Source organism: Cetorhinus maximus, chromosome 6, assembly GCF_964194155.1.
Source record: "Cetorhinus maximus chromosome 6, sCetMax3.hap1.1, whole genome shotgun sequence".
In the NCBI taxonomy this organism is placed as follows: Eukaryota; Metazoa; Chordata; class Chondrichthyes; order Lamniformes; family Cetorhinidae; genus Cetorhinus; species Cetorhinus maximus.
The window spans coordinates 53,484,734-53,506,766 of NC_135884.1; the positions used below are offsets into that span (position 1 = coordinate 53,484,734).

General features: G+C 44.7%; 1 protein-coding gene across 4 annotated transcripts in view; it reads right to left on the bottom strand.

Moving 5' to 3' along the window:
- LOC144681763 (contactin-4-like) overlaps positions 1 to 22,033 on the bottom strand; it is a 1,677,954-nt gene that overhangs the window by 1,233,198 nt on the left and 422,723 nt on the right. For all 4 annotated transcript variants that reach the window (XM_078543733.1, XM_078543732.1, XM_078543731.1 and 1 more), the window contains exon 3: positions 9,275 to 9,401. In XM_078543733.1, coding sequence (XP_078399859.1) covers positions 9,275 to 9,401 — 127 coding nt within the window. The remainder of the gene's footprint in view (positions 1 to 9,274; positions 9,402 to 22,033) is intronic.

Sequence of the window (22,033 nt, forward strand, 5' to 3'; positions counted from 1 at the left end):
CGAGAAATAAAAATGACAAACTCCATAAGTGGAACAAATAACTAAACGCTAAGGAAATGAATCAAGCCCAAGCAAAAAAAAAAATGGACTCAAATCATCTTTCTGATCATTGGGTTCTACGCACACAAAAATCATACTTAAGATTCTAGACCAAGCTACTGAAAAATCTACCTGTTGCAGTTTCTGTTTTCTCATATGGAGTGGATACACTCTCCCCTAGATACATCCCAATTACCTGAGGTCAGAGACTTTGATACAGGATGACAAAACCCAAAGCTTAGGGACAACTCAATATCTGTAGGGGTGCTTCTGAAATTTAGCTAGCTAAAACCATACAAACTACCAGCTCAAAGCACTTTATAAGCTTTGCTGTCCATATGTCCAGGACCATCTAGCTGTTTGGGCATTACATGTAGGGTTATTGGGGCCTCAGTGTGAAGAACACCAGCCCTTCATGACTGTTCTACCCTGAATGTCACATTATAGAACAAAGCTGTTGAGTGTATCATCCACAGTTCCTATAAGTATTGTGGGCCTACCTGGTTCAGCTCTAATGAGTAAATCTGCTGCACAAGATTGTCTGAGTTCTGATTTTTCTAACATCAGACAAGTCACTGTCTCCAATACCTTACCTATCTCAAGAAAGCAAATGATGGCAAGCATGGGTTCAGATCTTATTCAGCAGATGGCAGTTACAGGAAATTCTCACTAATTATATGGAAGTAGACAATCCATAATAGAAAGATATGAGTGCATTGCTATAATCCTGTTGACTACAACATGACTATACACCATTCCCCATTTTCATTAGTTTGAGGTGCAGTGCATTAGCACCACACGCATGCCTCTCTGCAAACCAATCATAACATCTGAAACTTGAATAGGTGAGTGCACCTAGGTAACATGTTTCACCATCTATCATCTGCAGTTTTAGTCTCACCATCTACAGAACATAGGGGCTTACACATGACAACTTGGAACTAGTCAGCTACCTTGATGCTTGAGACATTTTAGTCCAATGCTACTCCCAGGCCTCTTCTTATTTTAGATCTGCATGAGAAGTACTTTAAAAAAGAAATGTGCTCACTGTGAGGTTATAGTTCAGAGTGCTAAGTGACATATTTATGTAAGCCAGAGCCCTCCCTCTCTGCAAACATGCTCCCCTCTGAGCCTCAATCTACCTCACAGTCTGGCATTACTCTTTCAATATTTTATGTGTTTAAATTTGAAAATAAAGGATTCATTTACAACCAAAAATTGATCATTAACAGAGAGAATCAAGAAATAATTAAAATATGATATTACTGTCAAAACGCCATACTCACCTTACCTTCCTCAAAACAATCAAGTAAACTTTCAAAGTCAGGTTTGGCATACTTTGCTGTTGCATCCATAACTGGGTGATCCTCCTATCTTATAGCAATAATTCTAATTACATTTACAAAAGAATCTAAAAAATATGGTCATGTAGACTGTAAATACTAACAATGTAGCCCTGCTTAGTGATGAGTTTACCAATAGTCCATTTTTTTTAAAGCTGCCTAATTTGCCAAATACTGTTTATTCCATCAACACAGAAGATTTTCTGCATACATCAACAAGACAATATTTTTCTCTCAATACAAATACAGGAGATAGCGGATAAAACTTCAATGCTGATGGGGCAATAATTGGCCATGTTGGATTTGTCCTGCTTCTTCTGAACAGGACATAACTGGGCAATTTTTCACATTGCCAGGTAGATGCCAGTATTGTAGCTGTACTGAAGTAGTTTGGCTAGAGATGCAGCTAGTTCTGGATCATAAGTCTTCAGAATTACAGCCGGGATGTTGTCAGGCAGGGCCCATTGCCTTTGCAGTATCCAGTGCCTTCAGACTTTTCTTGATCTCAAGCAGAGTGAATCAAGTTGGCTGAAGACTGGCATCTTTGATGATGATGATAATCTCAAGAGGAGGCCGAGATTGATCATTCTCTGCATTTCTGGCTGAAGGTGGTTGCAAATGCTTCTGCCTAGTCACTTGCAGTGATGTGCTGGGCTTCCATATCGTTGAGAATGTTGATGTTTGTGGCTCCTCCTTCTCCAGCGAGTTGTTTAATTGTCCACCAACTTTCAAAAATGGATGTGGCAGGACTGGAGAGTTTTGATCTGATCCATTCACTGTGAGATTGCTTTTCTTTGTCTCTTGCATACTGCTTCTGCTATTTAGCATGAATGTTGTAGATTTACCAGGTTGACAGCCCATTTTTCGGTATGCCTGGTGTTGCTCCTGGCATGCCCTCCTGCACTCATCGAACCTGGGTTGATCCCCTGGCTTGATGGTAATGGTAGACTGAGGGGTATGCCAGGCCTGAGGTTAAGGGCTGTGATTGAATACAATACTGCTGCTGCTGATGGCCCCCAACATCTCATGGATGCCCGGTTTTGAGTTGATAGATTTGTTCAAAATCTATCCCATTTGGCATGGCGGTAGCGCCAGACAGCACGATGGAGGATGTCAACAGTGCGAAGACTGGACTTATCTCCACAAATACCATGCAGTGGTTAGCCTCACCAATACTGTCAGGAAAGATGCATCTGCAACAGGTAAGTTGGTGCTGGCCAGGTCAAATAGGTTTTTCTCTCTTGTTCTCTTGCCACATGTCACGGGCCAGCCTGGCAGATATGCCCTTCAGGTCATGACCAGCTTGATCAGAAGTAGTGCTACATCAAAGTCTTGTTGAGGGCTCCCAGGGCGACTCCTTCCCAACTGTATACCATTGTGCTGTCACCTCCGTTCCTGTTGGTGCAACAGAACATACCCCGGAATGGTGCTGCAGGGTGAGAATGACTACGACAGACTGCTGCTTGACTAATCTGTGAGCCAGCTCTCCCAAATTTGGCGCAAGTCCTCATAGGTTAGTGAGGAGGAGTTTGCAGGGTATGTCTTTATCACTTTTGGTGCCTTGGTTGATGCCCGGTGGTTGGTCCGGTTTTATTCTTATTTTACTCTTCGGCGGCGGTTCAATATAAGTGACTGGCTTGCTAGGCTAATGCAGAGGACACTTAAGTGTCAACCAGGCTGCTGTGGGCCTGGTGTCACATGTAGTCCAGACTGAACAGAGGTGGCAGATTTCCTTCCTGGATGTTTTTTAATGACAGTCTGGGAGTTTCATTACTGAGACTCAGTTTTTTATTCCAGATTTAATAATTAAATTTAAATTCCACCAGCTGTCATGGCGGGATTTAAATTATATCTCTGTCTGCCTCTGATGCCTGGGCTGCTGGATTACTGGCCCAGTTACATTACCACAAATGTTTCTTTGTTCTTGGGGATTTTGTCATACACAATTCATATAGTTAGAGTTAAATAAGGGAAGGTAATGGTGCAGTTGCTGATATGCAATAAATGTTAAAAAATTGTTGAGATTAAGTCATCAGGGATAAAGACAATGGGGTAGACTTTTGTTCTCACCAGGAAAGTACTCTAGTTGGATCAGACATCCTTTACAGAACCAGGTGGATTTTTATTCCAGGTAGCAAAGACAAATATCTATTCAGTATGTGGTGAAAACGAGAAATCTTTTATACCAACCAGTCAAGACTGCTACTTGGATCAGTATGATTCCTGTCCAGCAGAACAAGAAGCATTGTTTGAATTAGTGATGTAACAGATAAACAGTGTGATAGCAGCTGAATAATTGGAAATAGGAAACATAACATAGTTAGATTCAATCTGAAGAAGAATCATACAGACTCAAAACATTATCTCTGCCTCTCTCTCTCCACAGATGCTGTCAGATCCGCTGAGTTTTTCCAGCATTTTTTGTTTTTGTTTCAGATTTCCAGCATCCGCAGTATTTTGCCTTTATTATAGTTAGATTCAATGTGGCAATAGAAAAGACTAATGTTAACAATGGACTGGAAAAAGGTAAACTTTCCTAAGATAAGGGGTCTGGCCCAAATTAACTGGGCAGAAAGATTAGAAAATAGGATGAATCATAGAGGTCTACAGCACAGAAAAAGGCCCTTCGGCCCATCGAGTCTGCGCCGGCCAAACAAGTACCTAACTATTCTAATCTCATTTTCCAGCACTAGGCCCATAGCCTTGTATGACATGGCATTGCAAGTGCACACCCAAATACTTTTTAAATGTTATGAAGGTTTCTGCCTCTACCACCCCTTCAGGCAGAGTGATTGGGAGTGCAGAGTGAAAAAATGCATTCCTGGCAAGTGAAAAGATACAGTTCCACAAATTTATGGAAAGATCAAAACTAAATTGTAAAACAGAGGTGTGTAATAAAACAATCGTAACTAGTATTAAAGAGCTATATGAGAAGAATAGAAAGTACAATGGAGAGGTAAGAAGAGAGATTATAAAGACTAAAAGTGAATCTTGAAAAAGGCTAGCACATAACATAAGATGAAATAATACAGGATATTATAAACATTGGAGTAAAAGAACATTTGAAAAAAGCACAAGTGATGAATGAGGAAATCAAGTTGTGCAGGATGAAACTATAACAATGATTGTAAATAAGTATTTTGCATCGCATTTTCCAAATGATGGTGTTAGTGAGAATATAGGTGAAATAGAAGAGGATGTGAAACAATTGCTTGCGATAACTGTAGAAAAAGGGTTGGTTTCATAAAAAGTAGCAGGGCTCATTAACGAGTCCTGATAGCATGCAGCCTAAACTGTTAAAGAAAGTCACAGTGATGTCACACATGATCTGACAGCAACTTTTCAATTCTCCTGAGGAATGTATTATATGCCAGGGGACAGAAGTGTGACCAATATAACAGTTTTGTTCAATGAGGGGAAGAATAAAGTAAGTTTCGACAGGGTGGGAGGGTGTCTGGGAAAATGATCCACTGCCTACATTTGAGTAACACTTCCAGCTAATCTGTCAAAATGAAGCTGTTTGTCAAGTTCAGATCAACAACATTTTCCTACAAGACTCCTTCGCTGTCAAGGAGAAATATGCAAAGTGCGCTCCTCACAGCTCTGGTGCTATGCTGAACAATCTTCTGCAATGACCATCTGATTGTAAGGCACACATTGGAAATTACCGAATTACTGACCTGTAAGAGCCCACTGCAGGTGTTGGTGAATGCCATCATTAAGACTCGACCCATACTGGCTGAGCTGGCTCCATAAGGAGGCAGGCTGTTAATTTTTTCTCACTCATTAATCAAATTGTCTAACTGCTGTGGACTGTGACCAAAGAGGGAATGCATAAGGAGATTAGAGCAATCTCAGAGTGCCTGGATGATGAGCTCACCAATGCTGTGAACGGTTCACCCAGAAGAAGGATGAACTGGAATCTGTGGCTAAGAACAACCTTTAGTTTGTATTTGATTTCCTATGTTTTCTAATTAAAATGCTTATAAAACAATTGATTTGCTGGTATCAGATGGAAACCATTTTTGGAATAGAAATTTGAAGGCAGTTCAGAGAAGGTGAACTAGGTTGATTCCTGTGATGGAGGGGTGGTCTTATGAGGAAACGTTGGATGTTTGGCAAACAATGAAGAAGACACTAAAAGATTTCAGGAGAACATAAATTAGTAGATGGGACAAATAAATAGTTTATGTTGCTTAATGCAGAGAAGTGTAATGTGATATAATTTTTGGAGGGGAAAAAAAGACATGGGAGTTTAAACAAAAAATAACAAGTTGTACTTTGTGTTTTATAGTCATAGGCAAAAAGGTAATGATAAATTTGTTCATGGAATGGTAAGGCTACAGTTTGAGCACTGTGAGCAGTTTTGCACGGCCCATTATGGAAACAAGGAATTTTGTAGCTAAAATGAGGCTACACAGCTGATTTCTATGCAATTGCTATCTATCAATAGCTCGCCCTTATAAATTTTCCTTTTTAAAATAATTATCCACTTTAATTTGAGAAGATATTCTGGATTCTGTTTCCACCAGAAAGGACATCAAAGCCACAGCAAATGCCATTTTGATACACCAGGATGATGGCAGCTATGAGAAACTATGGACTGAATATTAACATTTGGACCATCTTGCAGCAGGGAAGACCAGCAGTGGGCCGGAAATGCAAAAGTTCATACAACAGGTTTCTTTAATGGCTCTTTAACTGAGGAACAGCATTAGCATCAAGCTTCCAGGTTTCCTGACCAATTGGAGAAGGTGGGCATGATCAAGACCTGCACCTGACTGTTGAAGCCTCAGTATATATTTAAAGTAAATATTTTTAAAGGGACCATGATGAGGGGCAGAATGGAAGTATTCAACAACGGGTAAATGAGAGATAATAATTGGAGTGAAGGCATCTCAAAGAGGGAAGGCTGTCCCTTGACCCTCTGAAGCATCTCTGGGGATCATGCTGTGGGGTATAAGGGTCCACAGAGAAATATCATTCTTAGTGGATGTGAGGAAGAAGCCCATCTTTGAAACCAAGCAGGCATAGCTGGCAGTGACTGAGCTGAGCAGCAGGAGTGTTATCCTTCACTCATGGGTTTAATGCCAAAAGAGGTTCAATGAGCTCATCAGGGCAGGAAAGGTGACTGGCATAGCATTTTCAAGGAATAACCCTCTCATTCTGATTTCACCAGCCTTTTCCTGCACAGCATTCCTCAGACCAATATGCCTTTCAGATTCACCCATCCGTCTCTTTCTTGAGACACTTCCTCTAAATCCTGTCTAAGTAACTACCACTGACATTCACCTACATGTTATTGCCATCTCACACCCATCCTTCACAGTCAACCTTTACAAATGTTGCCTTTCCACCTTCTCAACACATTACATTTCTCACATTCATAACTCTCTTCTTGCAGACAAAGAGAGCTTAGAACACAAGGGAAAGGCAGGGGACAGGAGATGGATCTCTAGTCCTGGGATGCATAGCCACTGATGATGGAGAGTTGGGGGTGAGGCAGAGCTAGATGTTCTTAATGTACATGCAAAAACTGAATCTCAGCTTTCGAATGATGTTGGCTAGGGGCAGCATAAATAATGGGAAATAGGAGGGGGCCAAGGGTAGATCCTTGGGAAACACCAGAGGTAATGATGCAGCAGCAGGAGGTGAAGCTAGTGCAAGTGACTCTCTGGCCATGATCACTTGGAGAGAACTTCACTCCATTAATGTTAAGCTGGTATGTAACCACCAAAATATTATCATGCATGTCTGCACTAACGAGCAAGTTGTCATAATGCCTTCATTCTGCACTAGTCAAGTCTGCCACAAATCGTCACAGCTCGAAGCAGAGTCAGCTCCTTGGAGACAAGGGCAACCCTCTAACAAAGTCACTGATCACACCCGTGAGGAGCCCTGCCACTGATGCACAGGACACATACAACTGAAGCCACATGAACATAAGTGAGATCATTGAGCACGTCAATTACTGACCCAGCGATCCCACAGGAGTTGCCCCCATGCTAACAAAAATATGAATTATATGCGGAAGTAGCAAGTTCCTGACAGCTTCCCAATATGTTTGCATTTTTTGTTTCTTAACCTCCTGTACGCATTGCCATCTACCCACTCTGGCAAGTTAAACTTCCTCCCCTCTAAAGTTAGGAGAAGAGACTTAATATACTGGGAACATTTATCATGCAACAAAGAAGGCTTAGAGAGATTCAACAGTATTTTTAAGATTATAAAAATTTGTTATGAAAAATGGGTAGTTAGTGATGAGCGGTCACTAAAAAACTGAGAGGGGTTCACCCTTAGGAAATGTTCCTTTATGCAGAAGACAAGAAATGTTTTGCATTTGAGAGTAGTTAAGGTAGTGACCACTTCATCGGTTGAAGCAAAAGTAGAGAACTAATAGGAGCAGAGAAATATATGGGGAGAGAATGCAGCAGTGGGTTTGATTTTGCATTTCTTAAGCAGTAAGCTGGCATAGGCATGATGGGGTGAATGCTTGCTTCTGTGCAATAAGCATATTCTGTTCCATGGAAATATGTTGGGATGACACAGATTGACTAAATAAATGGCAATTCATCATTAACAACAACTTGCACTTCCGTAGTGCCTTTAAAGTAGTAAGACATCTTCACAGGAGCATTATTGGACAGAATTTGATACAGAGCCAATAAAGAGATGTTAGGACAGACAACCAAATGCTTATTCAAAGATTTTACCTAACTTGGAAGAGGGAAGAGAGATAGAGATGAACAAAGGTTTAGCTGGGGAGTTCCAGAGCTTAGGGTCTGGGCAGCTGAAGGTATGACTGGCAAGGGTGGAGCGACAGAAATCAGGGATATGCAAGAGGCCAGAATTAGAGGAGCGTGGAGATCTCAGAGAGTTGTACCCCGAAGGAAGTAACAGAGACAGCGAGTGGCGAGGCTACAGAGGAACTTGAACACAAGGATAAGAATTTTAAAATCAAGATGTTTCCATACTTGGAGCTAATGTAGATCAGCAAGCATAAGGATAATGGTTGAAAGGAGCTTAAAATGTATCCAAAAATGTGGATAAATGAAGTAAAAACAATGGAAGAGTATCACAAAGTGTTAAAGTGCAGTGATAATAGAATCGATTGATTTGTTGGGTTTGCTGATAGAAAGTTTCACAATACTATACTACTTCTGATCCTTTCCAATGATAAGATCAATAATATTCCAAGGCTAAAAAGAGATCATGGAAAATGTATCAAATTCAGGATTTTTATCTGAAAAAATGTTACCTTCGCATTACACCACATATCCTCTGTGTACATGAAGAGATTACTTACAGGATGATTATTTTTCATCTACAAGTCATTTTGTTGACATCACATTACATCAAGTCAGCTGCAGTCATTTGTGTCAAATCATATTTCTTAGCTTGCTTTACTTTCCTGAGGAACACACTAACATGATTCCAGATGAGTAAAAAACTTTTCCATTTGGATCTATCTGAAATCAACTCATTTAGATCACTCAGATGGCTACTGTTTTGGTTCCCTCCCCAACATGGTTTATCCTAGCTTTAGCTATAATGTTGAAACAAGTGACTAAGAAAATATGTATATCGCATGTCTATGCACAGAAAAGATGATCATGCAGTGGCAGCTAGGTAAAAAAAAAACAACCGCAGTATGTCCAATCCATGTTAATTAATGACCAATTAACTGAGGTACAAATACTGGCACCATTTTTAATCCTTATGGAATCATTATTTATGGTTTCTATGTTCAATTCATCTTATCCAGGTCTTGTTGCAAATCCTGACCTGAATCACGCTGTCCAATTCTTGTAGAGCATTTCAATGAATGTTTAAAAGGACACCACCCAGCATTTTTTTATATAAAAATACAGATAAAAATATTGCTAGCAAACCTGTAATGTGGTGTTGGATACCCTGTTGCTTCACAGCTCAGTGTTGCTTTCTTCTCTTCAGAATCCACAGGAAACACAATGTCATGAGGCTCATGCATAAAAACTGGACCGTGTGGCTTGCCATTCTCTGTGTCAATAAAAAGAAAAGACCAAATTAGGTTACTCACATAAGGACTGTTAAAATAAGGGTGTCACCAGTCACAGGAAATAATAGACACAAAACAACTGCAAAACAATTTAGAGGTAAAAAAACACAAGACAACAAACATCACCTCCATTTATAGCAAGATAGTGTGTACTGCATCAGAATGATTATCAATATGTCATTCTTGCACTTCTGCATCCCTGTTTCCATTTTTAACACAAATTGGGAGAAAGATAGATAAATTAAACAAGTTTTAGTTGAAATGACAACCAAATACTATTTTTACATAATATATTCAGTTTATTCTACGCTTTCCAAATTAAGGACTTAAAATGAGTGAGAAAACAATGACTGAGAAATCACTGTTACCATTGTCAACTGGAGTGTTGTTTGTACCTATGACAGTCCAAGATTTAAAAAGTACATCCAAAGATAATTATATAAAATGTTAAGATCAGCAAAATGCATCCAGAATTAGTGACTACCATTTAATTAAAAGTTATTTCAATTAAATAACACCTCTAGTTTTCGAAATGTTATCTTTGTACAAATCATTTGCAGCACCCGTTAATGAGTGTATTGCCTTGTATTTAATAATACAGTGATCACAGTGCAAGTTTATTTCCATGATCTTTTGAAAGGCATATAAATAGTCATCTGCATTTTTATGAACTCTGCAACTCCCCCCCGCCAAAAAGCAATGCCATTTTTATTTATAAGAAAATTACTTCTAATGTCACAAACCTTATGCTGTGTTACACAACACATGAATATGTGTTTCTCAAAGATTACTTCACTTCATATTCAGGTTATGTCACTTTTTTCCACCCATCTGTTTATTTCGAAATATAACATTTTAAAAATCCTGGATAATGAGAAAATGCAGCTGTCAACATAAGAATGTGTTGCTCAGAAAACTTGTAATGAGCAGGCTGCATTTGACAATTTAAGATGTCTAAAACCAGCTGTGAATTTCCACTGAAAATAATGAAAACTCCTGGGATCAATGGATAGGTATTTCAAACAAATCATAATTTGTATTTACACTCTTCCAGAAAAGAATTAATAAAAGTGTGTTCTCAAGAAAGCAAGTCAATCCCATTTCCCACTCATTTTATCCAAAACTAGAAGAAAGCATCCATGCCAAAGTGAGATAAAATTCCTCAGCTTCAAATAAAATTCATAGTACTATTATTTTTCTAAATGCTCATCTATAGTGCATAGTCTTTAATCGGGCTTGTACATCTTAATCCACCGCATTTACTTTTTATGTCATGATTTTAGGTGTCAAGCAAGGACACAATGGGCGGAATTGTCCGGTCCCATTGGCGTCAGGCATCATGGCAGGCGGGTTGGGGGGGTGAGGCGGGGGAAATATGGTGAGAACGCCAAAGATCGCTTTTATGGTGCCATGAGACCAGTTTGCGATCATCTGCTCCAGCTGTCAATGGAGCTGTCTATGTTTCCCGCCGCTGCATGTTGGGAACCTAATTTTATTACTTTTGTATCGCTTATAAGCCCTGCTCGCCAGAATCATCCCCCTGCACTGGGTCATCCAGTCAAGCCGACACTTTTAACAACTGTACATAAACGATGTGCACCTGGCGAGCAGCACTTCAAGGGCAACTCGGAGGTGACTGCACACAATCTTGTTCATGAGCACTGCGCATCACCCGTAGGACATCAAGGAAGATGTCTATAGACCCAGGGTCTGTAGATGGCGCTTGTCATTCCTGCAGATGACTGAGAAGCAGTGTCACCGAAGACTGCACATATCTGAGGAACTTGGCGGTCACATATGCCACTGCTGCAGGATTTGGCACCACAGGGTCATGGAGGGCAACCACTGCCAATGGCCATGGAAGTGACCGCAGCACTCAATCTTTACACCAGTGGCTCCTTCCAGGGCTCTACAGGTGACTTCTGTAGGATCTCACAAGCCTCCATGCACAAGTGTATCCAGGAGATCATTGATGCCATATTCGCGGAGGCACAGAACTTTGTACATTTCGCCCAGGATCAGGAAAGCCATGAAGCAAGAGCGCTGAGATTTGCACACATCTCTGCTTTTCCACAGGTGCAGGGTGCCATCGACTGCACTCACATGGCACTTAGATCTCCATGGCAACAAGCAGTCAATTATGTCAACCACAAAGGCTTCCACTCACTAATGTTCAGCTGATGTGTGATCCAATGGACTGTATTACAGTGCTCCACTGGACCTGTCAGGGCACCAGAGCCGCATTTTCAATATACCTATCGTTTGCTCCACCAAAGTCCGGGTCGCGGCATGAGCCTCGTTGTACCATCACTCTGCTGCACTCTGAGGCCACCGTATGAGTGTTATCGGCTTATCCTGCAGGTCTGTGCACAATTCCCAGGGAGCGTCCACAAATCCTACATCCTTAGCAGGGCTCAGAACCCTGACAGTGTCTGGAGAGGCTGCAGGGTTGGCTCCTTGAGACAAGCACTACTCGCAGAGGATGTGGCTGATAGCGCTCATGCAGTGACCTCAGACTGCAGCAGAGTGACGGTGTAATGGGGCTCATGCTGTGACCTGGACTTTGGTAGAGCAAACAAAAGGCGTATTGAAAATGCGGTTTTGGTGCCTTGACAGGTCCAGTGGAGCACTATCCACTGAATCACCATCACTTGCTGCGTGCTCCACAACCTGGCACTGCAATGGCAGAGGACCTGGCTGAGGAGGATATGGATGAGTTGCACATCTCCTCCTATGAGGAAGACATCATGGGCATAACGATGATGAGATCCTCAAAGGCAAGGATGCCGGTGACAAAGCTATCGCACTGGCCAGACAAAGCAGGCGCGCTCAGGAGGCCCTCATAGCCACAAGATTAGTGGAGCATGATGCCGAGATGCAGTGAGGACAGTCCTGACATCCTCACCTTGCATCTGTGAATGTTTGACTCCTGGGTGGCTGATGGTAGTGCACACACCCTCAGTGCTCAAGCTCATCTTATGGAGGAGACGCAGTGGAGGTCCTAATGGTCATTAGATTCCAGGTTGAGGATGATGACATGCAGTGAGGACACTCCATAGATCTTCACATTGCGTCTGTGAATGTCTAACTCTATCTGGCTGACAGCAACTCGCTTGCACTCTGTGATCAGGATCATATCATGGAGATGCAGCCGTGAAACTTTAAATGCACCAGATCCTTCATCAGATTTCAGCATCTGACCCCTCCAGGAGCACAGCGTCACCGGTCAGATGCTGAAGAGATTGGGAGCACACAGAGAGAATGATGGAACTCTGTGACGCCTGCCCACGACATTCTGGCAGCAAAGACAAGAACCATCAAGGTGAAGGCATCACTGCTGCGTCAAGTGAGTGTGAAAATGGACCGTCACTTTGGTCTGAAGGTTACACACTGCCCAGGGAAGAGGCCCTGGACTGAAACACCTGCCTTTATCTTGTGCAGGAACCAAGGTTTCACATCCAAGTAACACAAACACTGCTCTTCTGAACAAGGAGCCATAGGCAAGGAGACATTCTTGGGAGTTTATTTACAATAGTAAACAAAATGTACAAATGATTAACACCCGTGGCCAGGCTGTGCAACACCATCTTCTTAACCTTCCTAACCCTGCTGCTACATTTTGGTGCTCCCCCAGCTTCCACAGTGGAGGTGGAGGCAGCCTGCTGTCTGTGATGACTTTGGCGGGCATCCTCTGGAGGGCCAAGATCTGCAGGGCCCCCGCCTGCTTTGGGTGTCCTGCTGTGGGCCAGCTGCCTGTTGAGCTGGAGCTGCTGGGGTCACAGGAAGAGGGGATTTAGATTGGACGGACATTGCCGGAGTCACATGGATGGATGGCCCCAGGGTGTCGAGCTGCTGGTACTCCTACCTATGGGTTACCAAAGTCCCCTGGCTGAATCCTTGAGGAGAAGGGGAAGATGGAGTGAGATCGACCTGCCCTGCACCCCTCTTATGCTGACATTGCTGGAGACCAACTATGGCATCAGCGATGGAGTTCAGTCTGCACAGCAGTGCACGACTGATGTCCTGAACCAAGGTCACCATGGCGGCTGCCATCCTACCAGTGTTGTCCTTGGTGTGTCAGCATGCCAGCACTATCACCTCAGACTGAAGGTGGATTGACTTCACCATTGTGCCTTGCAATCTGAGGAGTGCAGCAGGCATCCCTTCCTGATGTTCCTGAGCTTGCTTTTGCAGCTCCTGCAACTGAGGTATGACAGAGTCCAGAGGCTCATCATCTGATTTGGACACAGCAGATTTATGGCCTCCAGGAGTCCTCTGAGTGCCAGAAATCTGGGAAGTTTGTGTCTCTTTCTGCTGTGGATCAGACAGTGCAATGTGCTCACCAGATTGTGACCCGAGGCTACTCCAGAATTAGGTTTCACCGAGGTGTGTGTCTCTGCGCAGGTGCAGGGTATGGGTGAGCACTGTGACGGGACTTCAATTAGGATGTCATCAGATTCTTCTTCCAAGGTGTCTTCAGGGCTTGAGTCGAGAACTTGAGTCGTGGACCCCCCTTGGCTGCTTCCCAGATGTAACTGCGAAAGCTACGAATGATAATTAGTGCATGGCAGGGGACTGCGGAACAGGGGAACTCACTCACAGCATGGTTGTCTGATGGATGTTGCACTGCTGGATGCTCACTTGGTTAAGCACTGCTGTCCTGTCAGCGCAGGAACAGTCCAGAGCATCGCCAGCCAGCTGGATGACTCTATTTTCAAAGCCTGTGAGGACCTTGATGTTGGGCATTCCTCCACCGGTCTGTGATCTCTCCCTTTTGTTGTGTGCCAGCTTGTCCTGCATGAATACAGATGGAGAGAGTGTAAGCAGGCTGCCTGCCAGGTCAGATGATAAGGATGCTTGGCATTTGTGGGTGGTGAGTGGTTCATGGACAGGATGAGGACATGATCCACAGGGCAAATGAAGGTGTGTGTGAGTGAGTGGTTAGCAGTGGTCAGCGCCAACACACCACAGAACAGGACAGCCACCCAGTGCCAAAAGAGGATGAGTGACCTTCACCATTCCATCAGGGAAAGTAACTCTTCTTATCACTCTCAGCTCACACACTCACAAACCAATCACACATTCACTCACTGCCAATTTAAGGGACTTCACATACCTTCATCTGCCCTGCGTATCGTGTCCTCATCCCATCCGTGGCACCACTCACCTCCCACACATGCCAAGCATCCTTATCATCTGACCTGGCAGACAGTCTGCTTACACTCTCTCCATCTATATTCATGCAGGACAAGCTGGCACACAACAAAAGCGAGAGGTCACAGACCGGTGGAGGAATGCCTGACATCAAAGTCCTTACAGACTTTGAAAATAGAATCATCCAGCTGGCTGGAGAGGATCTGGACTGTTTCTGTGCTGACGGTGAGGTTGGCGGTGCTCTACCAAGTGAAGATCCAGCAGTGCAACATCCATCAGACAAACATGCTGTGAGCGAGTTCCCCTGTTCCGCAGTCCCCTGACATGCACTAATTATCTCTCCTTGCTTCTGTCAGCACATCTGGGAAGCAGCCAAGGGGGTCCATGAGCCAGGTCTTCGACTCAAGCCCTGAAGACACCCTGGGAGAAGAATCTGATGACTTCCTAATGGAAGACCCATCACAGCACTCACCCACACCCTTCAACCAGCACACGTGCACATACCTCAGTGGGACCTAGATCATAGCAGGCACGGGTTCACAAACTGGTGGTCACTGCACGGACATGTGTCCGCAGCAGGAGGAGGCAGGTTCGGTCGAGCTCCCCAGCACTCAGGGGACTGCTGGGGAAGAGGCATCTGTGAGGTCTGAGTCAGATGACTAGCCTCTCGACTTGGTCTTCCGACTCATTGTGAAGTGTCTACAGAAGGCAGGGTAACACCACGCAGAGCTGTTGGAAACCCTCAACAGAGAGGCATGCGAGTCAGAGGAGTATGCCTGCCTGCTCTCTGATGAAGTGGTGCCCATATGTCTGCGTATGGAGGTTTCTATTGGAAGGATGGCAGACGCCATGGAGACCTTGGTCCAGCAGAATGTGGAGGTGCATGCAGACCTGCACTCCATCGTGTTAGCCATGGGTGAGTTCCTGCAGTGGGAACTTGAGGGGGAAAGGGGGCATCTTGAAGTCCCTCCAGATACTCCTTTCCCTCAAGGAGTCAGACCGGGGTCCCTGGGCACCTAAAGAGAGCAGGAGCGGTAGCTGGCCACCCCGGGCCATCCACTCAGGAATCTCAGAGGCTGTCCTTTCCCTCTGCCTGTGACCCACTCAATCTTGTCTTCTGTCGCCGCAGATTGGAGCAGCTGCCCCACAGGAAGACAGCCAAAGCAAGCTGGAGCCCCCAAGGCCTCGGCTCTCCAGAGGGCTCTGAAGTTATCAGAGGCAACAGGGCCAACAATTGCACAAGCTGTCGCCACCCCTGCTATGGATGTGAGGGCAGCACCTAGAAGATGTGGTAGGCCTGGAAAAGTTATGAAATTCTGATCACAAGTGGTTGAACAGGTGAACACATTTTGTCACTTTATAAAATTAAAATATATTCACTTTCACTGAATGTTGTTTTTCAGCTTCATTGGCAGACTTCATGAGCCCTCTCACTGCATCCCCTAAACTAACAGTTCATCTACATGCAGCCGGCCGAGGAGTGGTTCTGGAGGGAGAAGTGTGTGTGGGGCAGGGCCTTTCGGAGCATCCTGCAGGCACTCTCCCATGCACGCGGTGCCTTCACCCATCACACTCATCTTAATGCCCTGAGCATTTTCAATGCTGCCAGCTGGGCTTATCTTTCACTTGTCCATCTGAACTGACCTGCATCTCCACCCACCCACTGATCCCCTATCCTTTCCCCTCCCCCTAGGGGAGGCGATAGCGCATTGTCACCGAACCAGTAATCCAGATACCAAGGGAAATGCTCTGGGGACTGGGTTCGAATCCCACCACAGCACATGGTGGAATTTGAATTCAATAAAAATCTGGAACTAAAAGTCTAACGTTGACCATGGTGCCATCATCGGTTGTTGTAAAAGCCCACCTGGTTCACTAATGTGTCATCCTTAAATCTGTCGTCCTTACCTGGCCTGGCCTACATATGACTTCAGACCCACAGCAACGTGATTGACTCATAAATGCCCTCTGAAATGGCCTAGCAAGCCACTCAGTCCTGAAAAAAGGAATGAAACCGGATGGACCATCCAGCACCAACCTAGGCACTGGAAACGACAACAGCAATCTCAGCCCCATTGACCCTGCAAAGCCCTCGTTATTAACATCAGGGGCCTAGGACCAAAATTGGGAGAGCTGTCTCACAGACTAGTCAAGCAACAGCCTGACATAGTTATCCTCACGGAATCATATCTTACAGATAATATCCCAGACACCACCATCACCATCCTTGGGTATGTCCTGTCCCACCGGCAGGACAGACCAGCAGAGGTGGCGGCACAGTGGTATACAGTCGGGAGGGAGTTGCCCTGGGAGTCCTCAACATCGACTCCGGACCCCATTAAGTCTCATGGCAACAGGTCAAACATGGGCCAGGAAACCCCCTGCTGATTACCACATACAACCCTCCCTCAACTGATGAATCAGTGCTCCTCCATATTGAACACCACTTGAAGGAAGCACTGAGGATGGCAAGGGCGCAAAATGTACTCTCGGTGGAGGACTCCAATGTCCATCACTAAGAGAGGCTTGGTAGCACCACTAATGACCAAGCTGGCCGAGTCCTAAATGACATAGATGCTAGACTGGGTCTGTGTCAGGTGGTGAGGAAACGAGCAAGAGAGAAAAACATGCTTGACCTCATCTTCACCAACCTCCCTGCAGCAAATGCATATGTCCATGACTGTATCGGTAGGAGTGACCACTGCACAGTCATTGTAGAGACCATTGACCAGTAACTGAACTGGACTAGCCATATAAATAGTGTGGCTAAAAGAGCAGGTCAGAGGCTAGGAATCGTGTGACAAGTAAATCACCTCCTGACTCCCCAAAGCCTGTCCACCATCTACAAGGCACAAGTCAGGAGTTTGATGGGATATTCCCCACTTGCCTGGATGAGTGCAGCTCCCACAACGCCCAAAAAGCTTGACACCATCCAGGACAAAGCAGTCCGCTTGATTAGCACCACATCCACAAACATTCACTCCCTCCACTACCACCGACGCACAGTAGCAGCAGTATGTACCATCTATAAGGTGCACTGCAGGAATTTACCAATGCTCCTTCAACAGCACCTTCCAAACCCACAAACACTACCATCTAGAAGGACAAGGGCAGCAGATACATGGGAACACCACCGCCTGGAAGTTCCCCATCAAGTCACTCACACCTTGACTTGGAAATTTATCGCCATTCCTTCACTGTTGCCGAGTCAAAATCCTGGAACTCCCTTCCTAACAGCACTGTGGGTGTGCCCACACCACATGGACTGCAGCGGCTCAAGAAGGCAGCTCACCACCACCTTCTTAAGGGCAACTAGGGATGGACAATAAATGCTGGCCCAGCCAGCGAAGCCCACATCCCGTGAAGTAAATAGAATATAAGTCACCCATGTCCTTTCCCCATCACTGTTGAACCCCTGGCATCACCTTCCATCTCCCTATCTTCATCTATCAACCCGAATCCTTTTCTTACCAGGATGTACAGGTGAATGTGCATGTTCCCTACCTTCCTGAGAATCCCACCCCCATCCACACTGACCTTCCTTACCTCCTCCTTATCACCCCCAGGGCCCGAGTCTGCCTCTGAGTCCCCACCAATCACCTTGACCATCACTTCTACCGCTCCCAATGCACCCACACCCTCCTACCCTTCCAGCTCACTCTACCCTCTCATATTCACTATTTCTTCCTACCATACGCACACTCCATTCACTCCCCAAGAGGAACCCATTGACCCACCGACCCTCCTTATCACATAGATATCACCCACCCCTATTCCCTCCTCTTCCTGGTCACCTTCCTCCCCCTAGAGTCCTTCCCCGCTTCAAACTCCCCCCTTCCCATGAACACTGTCCTCCCCCTTGACTCCTTCTCCCTCCAAACACCTTCCTCCCTCCTTGGCTCCTTCCTCCCTCCACCTTGACTCCTTCCCTCACCCTAATTCCCCACCCCCAGGTACACCTTCCTCTCCCAGTCATGCTTAGACCTTCCCCTCCCACCACCACAACCCCCACCCGGTGCACATTCCTCTTCCACTCACAGCTGGACTTTCCTCTCTCCACCACCACCACCGCCCTCCCCCCCAGCGCACCCCTCCCCCCACCGCCCCCCACCCAGCCCCGATCATCTGTAGCAGCCCATGGGCAAGACTGTGATGTTTGGAAGAGATCCGATGCATCAGAGACAATGGAAGATGGTGCAAGTCCATGGCCGAGTCCACGATGTTCCAAAGCAGACCAGGGACATCAATGGCGAACTCCCACTTTCTGTGAGCTGCTTCGCGGCGGAGCCATGTCTATGAGAATCCACCCAGCACGCGATGCACATGTACTTCCAGAACCTGGTAGCTGTAGGGTTCCAGCATCTTCTGCTCCTCAGATGTCCACATACTGAGCAAGGCCTTAAAGGTAGGTCCCGAATTCTGCACATCACACTTGTCCAGACATGCTCTGAGTGGCTTGTTTTCCCGCAAGCGTAATGGTAAATCTGGCGTGGGGGGGACGATTCTAGTCGGGCCTTACTTTGCATCCCATTACCGGGATGCAAATGGGGTTTACGCCAGCTTCCAGTGGGATTGGCATCCCACCATGGCGGATAGCACCGGATGATCCCACTGTGCTTTCATGCCAGTTTGAAACCTTTTTTTGGCCTTCTCGCCATATCCCCCCCGACCCACTATGCCTGACGTCAACGGGGCCAGAAAACACCAGCCTATGATTTAAGTACAAGCACTAAACATCAATCAATGCATTTAAAATTGTCCAACGTCACTTTTGCTCAGCTTACAGCGGAGAAGCACATCTCATACCACATCTGGAAAAACTCAGCAGGTCTGGCAGCATCAGTGGAGAAGAGCACAGTTGACGTTTCTGTGCTCTTCTCCGCCGATGCTGCCAGACCTGCTGAGTTTTTCCAGGTATTTCTGTTTCTGTTTTTGTGTTGGATTTCCAGCATCCGCAGTTCTTTGCTTTTATCATACCACATCTTCCAGTTCTTCACATTTAACTGTGCATCATGCATGCTCACCTGAATTTGCAATTTGATTTGCGCATAAACGAGTGAACATATTAGTCTCACTGTTATCATTATTGTAAATTCTGGCCCATTTAGTTACATTTACACGATACTTTTTTTTTCCTTGACATGTATATGTTTGAAGCATTTTAGTTGTTTTCTGCTTTAACTTCACTGACATTATGATTAAGAATCTAAGTCAAGATTTTTTTGAAAGCCAAATTGTTAATCTGTTTATGATTTATAATGACATGATCTGTCTTGTACAAAATTAATGAGGAGAAAAATAAATATTATTCAACCTAGTGAAATAATTCTTTTTTAAATTGACTTAAGTATCGTACATAATGAGTAAGCTTGGTAAACTGATAGGGAAAAATCATAATGGAACAAGTGATCCTTTAAAAGATTTTAACTTAACCTCAGCCTAAACCTGGCCATGTTTCTGATTCAACTCATTTAAATAGATTAGACTACTACCTAGGAATTCAAATTGGGGGAGAGGAGTTGTGTGCTAGTGTGCGCCCTAAAGGTCTGTAGGATCACAAATTCCTGATGGTCTACCTCTTCCTGTAACCTGTAAACCGTGCTGTAGAAAACATTTATCAAATTTATTTCCTGAACTCTAGTGGAAATTGCTATTTTCCCCTTTAAATACCCTTGATCTGAGAGAGCTAGCCTGCAACTTCTGACACCTTTTCAGATTTTCATGCCTCCGCCCATATCGGAACAGAAGTGGGGATTTAAAAATGGTGGGCTGGACCCAATTCCAGAATTCCTGACCCATTCCCATTATGTGGAATTTTTACGGCCCTGGATTAAGGGTGCGGGTAGCAAGCCCACATGCAGCAAATCCCTTCCTTGCCTACTCCATTCTGGGCGTTGGTATTTTACACCTTCTATATTCATGGATTTGGGCCTGTTTTGTTCGGAGACATGGCTCACAGCATCTCAGAGGAGTCATGAAACTTGGAGGAAGTCTGTTTTGGAGTCAGGAATCTCTTGACAGGTAAGTTTAAAAGGTCTTGTCAAAAGTTCTTGTTGCATGATTAAGTTAAATATGCTTTAATGCACTGCTTAATCATAGGGCTCTGTCCTTAAAAATGACCATTAAATTGAGCAGCATTGTGTAAGTGTTCACATGCATTTGAGTACTTTATCCAGTGTATGACATGCTCTTCTGCATTCAACATTATTGAGAATCTGACTTTAATGTGTCATCTAAATACTGTTTTCGTCTTCAAATCTATTTAAATCCAGCAGTCTGTTGAGCTTTTGAAGCTCAGTATCCACTATAGGCAGAACTCATGAGCCCTATGATATCATGGGAAATCTTTCAAATGGTCATGAAATTGACAAAAAAACAAACATCCATTCAAATTTCTCTCTTCAAAATCCCATTAAGCGCTCATAGAACTGTCAAAATAAACAAATAGACATTCAAAAACCACTTCAAAGAAGCAATCCTCTAAGCAGTTCATCGAGCTGTCAATAAAACAAAGCTCACAATCATCTCCACAGCTGTGTAAACAACCCCTCAGAGCTGAATCAATTAAGTGTTTGGAGCTCAGGCGAGCATTCATAAAGGGGCTCCATTACACTGCTGCATAAACAAAGGCTCTAGAGCTAAAAACAGTGAAACCTTCCAAGCAGGCTGAACAGATAGCCATCTGGCACAACAGATGGCTAATTTCTTTGATTGACAGGTTGGGTAGTTTGAATTGATATTTGTTTACTTAGGCAGTTTCACGGGGTGAAATTTTACAGCCCCTCCTGCTGGCAGGATTTTCCAGTCCCGCCAAAGTCAATGGACATTTGTACGACTCGCTGCATTTTACGGCCCTGCCCTAGCCATGACGAGGGCTGTAAAATTCCACCCATGAGCATTTCAAAGAATTCCCAGTGTAATTAAAGGGCTCATGAGTTCTGCCTATAGCGCATACTGGGTGAGTAGGAACAGAGGATGCCTGGGGAGTATTGAGCGAAAATGGGGGAATATGAGGGGCTAGGGGGATATGAAGGGACATGGAAGGGTCATGGGGTTAGAGAGGGGACATTGTGAGTGGGTTGCAGTTGAGGGCTAGGGTCATGTACAGAACCAGGCCCATGTCGCAGTGAATGAAGGCGGGTCTTTGAACTTGCCAGCTTTGGCATCCATCTGACTCTGTTCCCACCATAGGCCTGCCCTGGGATGTAATAGCCATACCTTCAACTCATCCCTGCCACCTCATGCTGAAAATAGCGTGGGCAGGGATTGCTGGCCAGGAGGCAGGGTTGGGATATCGGGAAAGCCTGATGCATGATTCCAATCTCAAGGATGAAAATCTGGGCCCTAGATTGTAAGGGAAGTCATTAGGAAGATGTCCACCCAGTGGAGTTCCTGAAATTAGCATGGAAGGTATCAATATGCCACCCGTCTGTCACTTAGTTTCCTTTGAAATGTTTAT